Raw genomic sequence first — 11,305 nt, forward strand, 5'->3', positions numbered from 1 at the left:
CTGTGTGTGTGTGTATGTTAATCTCAATTTTATGCTTTGTGGATATTTTGCCTGCATGTATACACTTGTGCCCACAGACACCAAAAGCGGTGTCAGATGCCTCACAGCTGGAGTTACAGGCAGTTGTGAGCCGCCATGTGGGTGCTGGATACTGAACTGAGTCCTCTGGAAGAGCAGCCAGCCCTCTTAACTGCTGAGCCAGCTCTCCAGTCCCGAGTCTGTAGGGTTTGTGTTGTTATAGCTATCCAAGCTGAGATAGGACCGAATCTCCGCAGCTACATAGTCTGGGCTCCGGAAGGCTCCGGGACCAATTCCTACCCGGTGTGTGTGCAGCCTGAGCCGGCTTCATTAGTGCCCCGCTACTCCCCGCCCCTGCCCCGTGGAGATGTGACCCGTAGTGGTGCTGACACAGCACTGTTTATGTTACAATTACCCAAATGACCTGCCCAGACACAGCAGAGTTTATCAGAAAGAGTGGGTCTGGCCCGGGGCCAGACCTCAGAAGGATTGGACTGTCACAAGCCAGGCACTGATCACTCAAACAGGAAGTCTCGTTAATGCTGGGGGAACTTGGGGTTCCTAAGAGGAGCTGAGGGAGTTTGTGTGGGCCGTGGAGGGCTGTACCTTTGAGGCAGCGGTAGAGAGCAGTTGGACTGGGACACCCTGCAACTCGGGTACCAGTCTCTCTTTTGGAACTTTCTCAGCGATCTGTGAACCCCCTAGCTCTGCAAGACCGCTCAGCCTAAGTAGCTGGGCTCCACGGGGTTTCCCTGGCTTCTTTGACTACAGATGAGGGAATGCTGGGCCAGACAGGGCAGGGCAGAAGCGGGAGGGCCAGCCGCACGTAGTGCCACTAGGAAGAATCCCGCATCATGGATGGCAGGGGGGCTGCAAGGGAACTGGCGGCGCACCGGAGTCACCACGGGCCACAAGAGGGGAGGAGTAGAGTGGCCGCTTCTGGAGGCAGCAGCAAGCGGCCGTGGACGGCCAGCCAGGGGCGGCGACACTCACCAACCATCAGCAGCACATTGCGCGAGTGCACACTGCAGAGTCCCAGAAGCAAAAACACCAAGCAGCAGGACAGTCCCTTGGTGTGCATGGCGGCACCCGCCTGGGTGAGCGGTTCCGGTTCGGTCCCTCCCCACGGTCACGTGCACGCTCAGCCCCGCCCACGTCCTGCCTACTCTGTCCCTGAGATTCCTGCCAACTCAGCTTCGGCCACTTTGGGAGACCCCAGAGCTTCAGCGTCCAGTGGGTGAGTCTGAATCCGTGGAGTGGAGGGAGGGAGTGTGCAGCCGCGGGGGCTGGGATCATCCGAAGCTGTGGATGCGCGGCCAGCGCTGGGTCCCCGGGTACCTCCTAGTCCGAGGACCCTCCCCCACCGAGTCCCACAGCAATCTCGGCCTCCTTCAGCCTTGCTCCAGGTTCTCAGCCTTGCTCCAGGTTCTCAGGATGGCTTGTGTTCCCCACTGGGACCCCAGGAGTCAGGGTCCCCACTGGACCCGTGCTAGCGCGGCGTAGGTGGTGGGGGTGGGGAGGAGTGGACTTTGTCCAGAACAGCACTTCAAGGGCTGGGGAGGGTGGACCAGTGGTGGGGAACCAGCTATGATTCTGGGATTCTGTATGTGTGTGTGCCAGGATTTTAGCGGATGCTACACGCACCTAAAATTAATTCGGGAGCTCTGGTTGGTCTTTGGAAAGCCAACTAGAATTCCCAGGGCCCCTCTCTTGGGCTATGAATGCCACAGGTGGGTGCTGGGTAACTTCTAGGATGTGAGCCTCCTGCCACAGTTCAACGGTGCCCTCCTCAGTGGTGGGTGGGGCCCTTCCTCTGTGGTGGCCTCAGCGGTGGTGCACACTTGAAATCTTGGCGCCCCTAGGGCCCCCGAGGCTGCCCACCCACACTCTGGTCAGCCAGAGGAGGCCTGAGCCTGCAGGACCTGCTTCTGTCTGGGCTGGTACCATCAGGATCTTTGGAGAGAGGATAAAATAAAGGAACGGATACTTCAGAGCCTAGAATTTAGTCTGGCTAAATTTTACCTGGTTTGTTGGTAGGTGTTGCCAATGGAGATACACCCAGACTTGGTGATTGTGGGGTTCAGGGGATGAGGAGCCTTCCTGAGTCCTTGGTCCAGGCTCATGTGCACAGGTCACTGGCTCCCTTTTCCAGATCACCATGGTTTGGTGAATTTAGCCACCTGACTCAGCCTCCCTCTCACAAAAGACAGATTCTCTCTTCCTGAGGTCCATGAAGGGGGCTACTACAGGACATTGACACCTCCCAAACCCACCGCCTATCACTGCTCTGTGTCATGCATGCCCAGCCACACTCTAGGGAATCCGTCCTCCGTGAAAGGTCTGCTCCAGCCTGGACATGGCGCCGGACACCTGCTGCTGCTCTCGTGGGACCCTGAAGAGGAGACTGCCCATTCTGGCCTGGCTGCCTGTCTACTCACTGCAGTGGCTGAAGATGGACTTCATCGCTGGACTCTCCGTGGGACTCACGGTCATCCCCCAGGCTCTGGCCTATGCAGAAGTGGCTGGACTCCCACCCCAGGTGACATAGCTGACCCCTCTGCCATCTGTCCCTCCCCATCCTGACCCTTCCTTGTCCCTCAGTGTCTGTCCACAGGCAGAAACACCAACAGGGAGTCAGACACTCTCGTGGGTCCAACCCTGGTGGCCTCTTAACTGTTGTTAATGTGTCTAATCTCTTAACTGGTAAGACCTAACATGTGACTGCCTTACGGTGCCAAGCTGGTCCTAGATTTTCCAGCTGAGGCCAGCATCATGACTTAATACTTAGGGCTGGAGAGATGACTCAGCAGTTAAGAACTTCCACAGCTCCTGCAGAGGACCTGGGTTCAGTTCCCAGAATCCATGTGGTGAAGCTCCTAAAAACCACTTGTAACTCTAGTTACAGGGGACCCAACGCTGACCTCAGAGGTCACCTGCACTCACACGGAACGCATCCATAATTGCAGGCAGAATCATCATGAACATAAAGTTAAAAAACAAAGCCGGGCAGTGGTGGCGCACACCTTTAACCCCAGCGTGCAGGAGGCAGAGGCAGAAGAAGGTAGATCTCTGTGAGTTCGAGGCCAATCTGGTCTACAGAGCGAGTTCCAGGACAGCCAGGACTACACAGAGAAACCCTGCCTTGACAACCCAAAATAAATGAATAAATAAGAATCTATAGAAAAACAAACAATTCTCAGACTCACAGATATAAGCACACAGCCCTGAGCTTCGAACAGACAACCCCCAGTCCCCCACCATTAGTAGTTAATGGGAAAAGGGGGTGCATCCTCCGGGGCATGCTGGGGTGCCCAAGTACGGGGTTGACAACAGAGACGTGGGTGTATGGGGACCAGCCTGGACCTCCTGGTGCTCACCGCTGCCTTTCCCCAACAGTATGGCCTCTACTCGGCCTTCATGGGCTGCTTCGTGTATTTGTTCCTGGGCACCTCCCGGGACGTGACTCTGGGCCCCACGGCTATCATGTCCCTCCTGGTGTCCTTCTACACGTTCCACGAGCCCGCCTACGCCGTGCTGCTAGCCTTCCTATCTGGGTGTATCCAGCTGGCCATGGGCTTCCTGCATTTAGGTAAGACCGCTTTCCTGTTGTGGGAGGGGCTTCATGGCTGCCGTTCCTGGGGTACTAAGTCCTCCTAGGGTGCCTTTCTTTGCATCGCTGTATACAGGGAGGGTCAGCCTCCAACTCCGCTGTAGGGGCCAGAATAGAGCCCTTGTAGAAGTGTTGGGGACCCACATCCTAGACCTGTCCCGCCTTCAAAATGTCTAGAATATGTGTGTGGAGGACAAAAAGGCTCTGTGCACGCAGGTGAACACTGGAGAAGCCAGCAAAGCCAAACGTAGCTCACCTCCTCAGTGGAGTGAGGCTCTGCCCACGTCTTTCAGAATGTCTGTCCTTACTTTTCCCAGGCCCCCTTGAGTATTGCTTTTAGAGCATAAAACCCATTCTTTTTTTCTTTTCTTTTCTTTTTTTTTTTTTTTTTCTTCTGGTTTTGGTATTTCAAGACAGGGTTTCTCTGTGTAGTCCTGACTGTCCTGGAAGTCACTCTGTAAACCAGGCTGGTCTTGAACCCAGAGATCCACCTGCCTCTGCCTTCTGAGTGCTGGGATTAAAGGTGTGTACACTGCCACACCTGACAGATAAATCCCATTCTCACGAATGATGTCAGCCATACTTTACAACAGCCTAAGTGACTTCTATGTTATCTTAGGGCCGGGTCAATCCTGACACCCACAGGCAATGTGTTTACCTCAGTCAAGCTCCCTAGACTCTAAACCATGGGCACCATCTCTACGCCAACAGTACCCATTCCTGTGAAGGAAGCCAGATGTACTTTGCAAAGAATCTCAATGTAAACATGTTTTATATTATTGTGCACTTGGACTGAGTTCATTGTTATCCTAATATTTTTTCCCAAAATTGTGCTGTGCTTAAATATGGCTAGAGTAGAATGATGTTGGCCAGACTCTAGAAGCTCTGATCTAGGGCTGGTTACAATACAACAGGCTGAGCCGGGTTCATTCAAGCCTGCAGGGGAATCGCCACAGATATGAGGCTGGGAAGATGTCTCACAGCTAAGCACGTGTCCTCCTCTTGCAGAAGACCTGGGTTCGATTCCCAGTAGCCACCTGGGCAACTCAGAACCATAACTATAGTTTCAGGGTGTCTGGCATCCTCTCCTGGCCTCTCTTCACACGGGCACACATGGTGCACATAAACTCACACAGACACACACACATACATTTTTAAAAATAAATCTTTAGAAAAACGGTCTAGAGCAGCATGCAGGCCCATCATCCCTTAGCTGTGGAGTCAACCCCCAGCCCCCCTGTGCCATTTCTCCCTGCCCACGCATACCCTTTCTCTGAAGCTGAGTGGATTAAATGTTCATTCCTCTCTCTGTTGGCCACAGGGTTTCTACTCGACTTTATCTCCTGCCCTGTCATTAACGGCTTCACTTCTGCTGCCGCCATCACCATTGGCTTTGGACAGATCAAGGTAGGCCCAGAGTCCATCTGGACTCTGCCCCTGCGGCTGCTGTTGCCATGCCTGAGAGTACAACCAAGCCAGTCCTGCCTGTCGCCTGCTGGGGCCTGTAGCTGTCTGTTCCCCAGGGAACGAGAAGCACATGGTGCTCTCACGCGCCTCCTCTTTAGGCAGGTGTTAAATGATGATCAGTTTCTCAGTGGGTAGTTTGGGGCTGGCTGCTGTATCCCTGGCTTTAATGGCATCTGTGCCCGGGTGCCTGATGGGCCCCCCAGGGTGTTTCTGTCCTGTCCTTACTTGTTTGGCAGACTTCTGGTTGCTGACCCAGCTCCCGCAGCCATCTCCCGGACCTGACCTTGAGGCACGGCTTTGCTGGGGTGGTCCCTCCGTTTTCCTTTACCATTTTTTGAGCACATCAGACTTACCTTTTTTATTTTATTTATTTTTTTTTTTACTGAAACTCATGTTCTTCGGTCACCCAACAGCAGAATTTATTCTGTCCACAGCCGGCCCCCAGGGATGGGATTGGGTGCTCAGTGTCAAGTGGGCAGCCAAGTGCATGAAGAGAGGAACTGACCTCTGTCCTGTGCTGGGCAACTTGGGCCCCTCGTGGCCTACCCAGAGCCACACCCCTGTCTTGTGACCCTGTGTCACCACTCACAGCTCCACAAGGCATGCTTCCCAAGGCCAGGGGCTGCTCCACCTCTCTGGTGCGGGCCTGAAAATCCAGGGTAGGGGGGGCGACCGACCTTTGCTTTTTCTTCATTTATTTTTTCTTCTTTTTTTTCCCCCCACTCTGACTGCTAGGCACGAGGTCACACTTTCATGCATCTAACTCCCCACACATCAGACCCCAGATGACAGGCTTGTCACTGTGTCCACTTTAAAACCAGCAAACAGCCAGGTGGTGGTGGCGCACGCCTTTAATCCCAGCACTCGGGAGGCAGAGGCAGGTGGATCTCTGTGAGTTCGAGACCAGCCTGGTCTACAAGAGCTAGCTCCAGGACAGGCTCCAAAGCTACAGAGAAACCCTGTCTCGAAAAACCAAAAAAAAAAAAAAAAAATAAAAAAAAATAATAAAACCAGCAAACAACTTAGCAAACTGTGGGGAAGCACAGTGAGGAGGGGTATGCACACTTGTCAGGGCGTGCCAGGGTCTTTTCTGTGAGGAAAACAACATAATTCAATTTTAGCGATAAACATGCACTACATTTTATTTTTCCCTTCCCTTGTGAGAATGCAATGGCCCCTTTGTGGTCATAATGCCAGCAGTGGGATCCTTCTCTGCACTCTGCTTTTCCCTGCTGGCTGCCTACCAGATTTTGAAAGCATGACCTGCTGCCGAGCGGTGGTGGCACACGCCTAGAATGACCTGCAGCTTTCTGACGTGCCTGGGCCGTGAGTCACCCAGGATACACCTGTGCTTACCTACCCAGAATCCACCTGTGATTACTTATCCAGAGTTCCTACACCTCAGTGTCTGTAGCAGGTATCAGGCTGTCACAGCCTGTCACCGCCCCTACGAGACTTCATGAGATAAAAAAAAACAAAGCCAGAGAGTAGGGTCCCTTTTTCTGAAGGCCGTCAGCACCCAGCTCCCTCAGAGCCCTGCATGTCTGTGTGTTGTTTTGTGGCAGGTGTGGTTTTTCCTTCTGGTTGGTGGAGGTGGTGCTAGCAGTGATGGACAACTTTGAGCCAGTGTCTGCAGGTGCTTAGAGGCAGCCGGGACTCCTGACCACACAGCCGTAGAACTGGGGTCCCAAGCTGGCATTTTGTCTTTACTAAGATAACTCCCCTGGGCAGTGGTGGTGTGTGCCTTTAATCCCAGCACTCAGGAGGCAGAGGCAAGAGGATTTCTGTGAGTTCGAGGCCAGCATGGTCTACAGAGAGAGTTCCTGGATAGACTCCAAAGCTACACAGAGAAACCCTGTCTCGAACAACCAAAAAAAAAAAAAAGGCAACTCCACTCTCCTGCCTCAGGGCCTTGAGTGATCAGCTGTTGGTCTCCTGGGAGCCCTGAGGCAGCACGGCCCGGGGATTGGGGTCCAGCATGGGACTTCGGGGGCTTCTGATGGGGAAAGTGTGAGCAGCTGGCCTCTGGTGAGTGACTGTCTGATGACTCCTCTGTCTGAACAGAACCTGCTGGGACTGAAGAACATCCCCCGGCAGTTCTTCCTCCAGGTCTACCACACCTTCCTCCACATCGGAGAGACCAGGTACCTGTCGACTTTTGTCCATCTTGACCCCGTCCACACCCCCACCTCAGCCCCATCCGGGTGGCATTTGTTCTGTCTCACAGGGGCCCTTAAGAGCAGTGCTGTCCCAAGTCAGACCTGCAGACACCCAGGCCAGGTCAGACCCGCAGTCAGCAGCATTTTAGCAAGACCTGGGCAGCGTGGACAGCGTCCCTAGCGCCTCCTTCATCAACGTCTTGCTCCCAGGGTTCTTAGGGAGGCAGAGAACACAGACCTAGCACCGACAGCTGATGCAAACACAGAGCCCGGGCAGCAGGCAGGGCCAACGGGCCTTGGAGAGCTGGGGCACCCGCAGTGGGGCTTATCCTTCAGGGTGAGCAGCTGGGCGGGAACCAGCCTGCCCCTTATGCCGGAAATTACTTGGGGAGCCACCCAAGCCGAGGGCAGTTGGCTGCTGCTCCCAAGGGCCTGAAGCCAGTAGCACGGTGCTTGCTCCCGTCTGCCCTGGTGGAGGCAGAGGACTGAGATTGGCCAGTCCCAGCCCAGTACAGTGTTAGTAACAGGTGTCCCTGGCCGTGCAATCCCAAGCCCTCCAAACCTCTTGGGAACAGCCTAAGCAGAGAACATGTGACTGAAAACCAGTCCAGTAATCCAGTTGCCGTGAGGACGATGCGCCTCTCACATCGGAGCCCTCAGAGGAGTGTATACGTCAGAGGCCAGAGAAGTTCTGAAATAGGATAGAGATGTAGGTTATTCAGGAGAAGGTGGAAAGGGCAGAGAGAGACTTGCAGCAACAGCTACCACTGAGAGCTGTACTCTCGTCTGTGGTCCTGGCATTTGGAATGCGAAGGCAGGAGGATTGCAAATGTAAGGACTGCTTCAGCTGTACAGAGAGACCCTATCTCCATAGAAGGGAAGGATAGCCACAGCACCCCGTGGGCCCTCGCTGCTGAGTCGGGTGCTGACCGACCCTATCTCCACAGGGTGGGCGACGCCGTCCTGGGGCTGGCCTGCATGGTGCTGCTTCTGGTGCTGAAGCTGATGCGGGCACGCATGCCTCCTCCCCATCCTGAGACGCCCCTTGGCGTGAAGTTCAGCCGTGGACTGGTGTGGACTGTCACAACGGGTGAGAGGACCTGTTGGCCGAGGAGCCGGCTCCACAGAGGTCATGCTGGGGGCGTAGGTGCTTCCGACCCACAGCCGAACTGAGGACACATGGCCGCAGATAGTTTCAGACTTAAATGGCTTTGTCCCGCCGGGGACATTAGCGATCAATATGGCTGTCATGAAGTGTTGTTGTTTGTTTGAGACAGGGTTTCTCTGTAGCCCTGGCTATCCTGGAACTTACTCTGTAGACCAGCCTGGCCTCAAACTCACAGAGATCTGCCTGCTTCCGCTGAGATTAAAGGTGTGTGCCACCACTGCCTGGCTAAATGTAAATAGTTTTGAATCAGTAAGGTGTACCTTCTGATCACAATGAATTGAATAAAAAAAAATCAGTAGTGGCCAGGTGTAGTGATTTATGCCTTTAATCCCAACTTGGGAATCAAATGTAGATGGGTCTCTGTGAGCTCGAGGCCAGCCTGATCTACATAGTGAGTTCCAGGACAGTCAGGGCTACACAGAGAAACCCTGTCTCAAACAAACAAACAAGCCACTTATAAAGTAATAACTAAATTGTCAGAAGCAGTGAAGACTGTGTCTCACCAATCTCTCCCTGCTTCTGTCCCAGCTCGCAATGCCTTGGTGGTCTCCTTTGCGGCCCTAGTTGCTTACTCCTTCGAGGTGACAGGACGCCATCCTTTCGTTCTGACTGGAAAGATAGAGGAGGGGCTCCCTCCTCTGCGGGCCCCACCCTTCTCAGTGACCAGAGACAATAAGACCGTCTCCTTCTCAGAGATGGTGCAGGTGAGCATGACTGGGCCGGGTCCTCGAGATGGGTGTCTCAGGAAAGTGGAGAAGGAGCCACATAGGACGCATGCCTCTCTAACTCAAACTCCTTCCTCCTGTGGACACCGGGAAAGGATGCCTTTGCTGGGTTCTTGGTGCCTCTCTTTTCACGATGCGGTGGTGTTTCCTCTCTGGTACAAATTCACGCTCCTGCGCTTGGGCAGTATTTGCCTCCGATAGTCACCAAGAAGGACCATCCGCCTCAGCAGGTCCCTGCTTGGAAAGACCCTCCCTGAGCACAGGACAACAATTCTCTCTCCCTCTCTCCTCCCAGGATATGGGGGCCGGACTGGCTGTGGTACCTCTGGTGGGTCTCCTGGAGAGCATCGCCGTGGCCAAATCCTTTGGTAAGATGCCCACCGCCTATAACTCCCCCAACACACATACACACACAAGCCCACTCCAGGCTCCTGCTTCCTGGTGTGTTTGCCTATTCTAATTTTTAAAATTAGAATTTTAATGCAGGTAATGCGTGCTCATGTTTTCAATAATGCGGGGGGCGGGGGTAGGGATTAATGGACATCCGTAAACTAAAGTCCAGAAGGCTTCACAGACTGAAGGGGAGCCAGCATGGCGCAGGCGCTCTCAGAACGCAGTCTGTGGAAGTTGGCCACACTCCTAGCTCCCGGGGTCCTGGCGAAGGACACTCAGTGCGCTGTCAGAGGGCTCTGTGGGTGAGGGACACCACCAGGATATGATGTTAGCATGTTGGCAGCCTGCCCTGTGGACGCACTAGTTCCGCTATGGAGGAGCGCTTGCTGGTTTCTGGGGTGCGGATGCTCCTACCAGGCTGGAGCTGAGCATGATGTTTGATGAGCTGGTATGAAATGTTTGTTAGGTACCGATTTGTTCACCAGCGCAGCCTCTCACAGTGGGCAATGGAAACCTCACTGATCACAGTGACATGGGGTCCAAGAAGCAGCAAGCTGTGTTATTGTTTTTAATGTAATTTGTTGAATTGCAAGATTTTTAAAGATTAATTTATGTGTGTGTGTGTGCACACGCGTGCGCACACACATACGCACACATGAATTCAGATGCCTGCAGAGGCCAGAAAGTGTCCAATCCCCTGGAACTGGAGCTGCAGGTGTTGGTGAACCACCTGATGAGGGTGGGAGGAGCTGAACTCAGGTTTCCTGCAAGAGGAATAAGCTTTCTCCACCCTGGGTCATCATTCCAGCCCCAAAATGTGTTTATTTATTTGTTTGTTTTTGAGACCAAGCCAAACTATGTAGCCTTGACTGGCCTGGAACACCCTGCTAGACCAGAACTACTGAGTGCTGGGATTAAAGTGAGCCACCACATCCCGCTGAAATGTTTTAATTTAATCAGTAGGAAAGGCTGGACTTTAAACTTCAACTTTAGTACTTGGCTCACAAAATTCCTAAAATTTTGACCCCTTGTTTTCCCCTCTGGCTCAATACACATCCAGGATCTTGCCATTCTAAGGTGGGACTCTTAAATCCTTCACTTGCCCCGCCAGTCAGCGGGTTTTTTTTTTGTTGTTGTTTGTTTGTTTTGTTTTTTCAAGACAAAGTTTCTCTCCAGCTCTAGTGCCTGTCTTTGAACTTGCTGGCCTTGAACTCACAGAGACCCGCCTGCCTCTGCCTCCCGAGTGCTGGGATTAAAGGCGTGCGCCACCACCGCCCGGCTCAAGTCAGCAGTTCTTCCAGCTCTGCATCATCAGTGCCCTGTGTTCTAATCCATCAGCACGGCAGGTCCTCTTCGCTACAGGGACAGGGTGATTCTGAAGAAGAAACCCAGGGCTTGGGATGGGGTTCAGTGCTGCAGCATTTGCCTGACTTGTGCAGTCTGGATTCTGCCCCCAACAACACACACGGTCACCAGCAGACATGATGCATGCTTTCAGAACTCCATACATCATGCTTCCTGCCTTCCTGCCTGATCCTGGTTGTGCCTGGAACAAATTCCTTCTCCAGCAATCCAGCTCTTTGTCCCTTACCCCAATCAGACCCTAGTTTAGGCATACTGGTCTACCCCAGCACTCAGAGGCAGACTTTGTGAGTTCAAGGCCAGCCTGGTATTTATAGGGAGTTACAGACTAGGGTCACGCAGCAAAATCCTGTCTCAACCTCCCCTTCATATTTTATTTGTACATATGAATGCCTGTATGTGC

The 11,305-nt window shown here is 53.4% G+C and overlaps 2 protein-coding genes across 3 annotated transcripts in view; one reads left to right on the plus strand and one right to left on the minus strand.

Annotated features, from left to right (window-relative positions):
* Positions 1-1,126, minus strand: part of Sgsh (N-sulfoglucosamine sulfohydrolase) — an 11,532-nt gene extending 10,406 nt beyond the window's left edge. For both annotated transcript variants that reach the window (XM_005350833.2, XM_013347600.2), the window contains exon 1: positions 1,012-1,126. In XM_005350833.2, coding sequence (XP_005350890.1) covers positions 1,012-1,099 — 88 coding nt within the window. In that variant the 5' untranslated portion in view covers positions 1,100-1,126. The remainder of the gene's footprint in view (positions 1-1,011) is intronic.
* Positions 1,127-1,204: 78 nt separating this feature from the next.
* The window catches only part of Slc26a11 (solute carrier family 26 member 11), a 19,228-nt gene continuing 9,127 nt past the window's right edge, over positions 1,205-11,305 (plus strand). The window contains exons 1-8 of the mRNA XM_013347606.2: positions 1,205-1,255; positions 2,325-2,557; positions 3,415-3,607; positions 4,950-5,035; positions 7,160-7,239; positions 8,202-8,344; positions 8,951-9,126; positions 9,443-9,515. Coding sequence (XP_013203060.1) covers positions 2,375-2,557; positions 3,415-3,607; positions 4,950-5,035; positions 7,160-7,239; positions 8,202-8,344; positions 8,951-9,126; positions 9,443-9,515 — 934 coding nt within the window. The 5' untranslated portion in view covers positions 1,205-1,255; positions 2,325-2,374. The remainder of the gene's footprint in view (positions 1,256-2,324; positions 2,558-3,414; positions 3,608-4,949; positions 5,036-7,159; positions 7,240-8,201; positions 8,345-8,950; positions 9,127-9,442; positions 9,516-11,305) is intronic.

This window comes from Microtus ochrogaster, chromosome 7 (assembly GCF_000317375.1).
Source record: "Microtus ochrogaster isolate Prairie Vole_2 chromosome 7, MicOch1.0, whole genome shotgun sequence".
Taxonomy (NCBI): Eukaryota; Metazoa; Chordata; class Mammalia; order Rodentia; family Cricetidae; genus Microtus; species Microtus ochrogaster.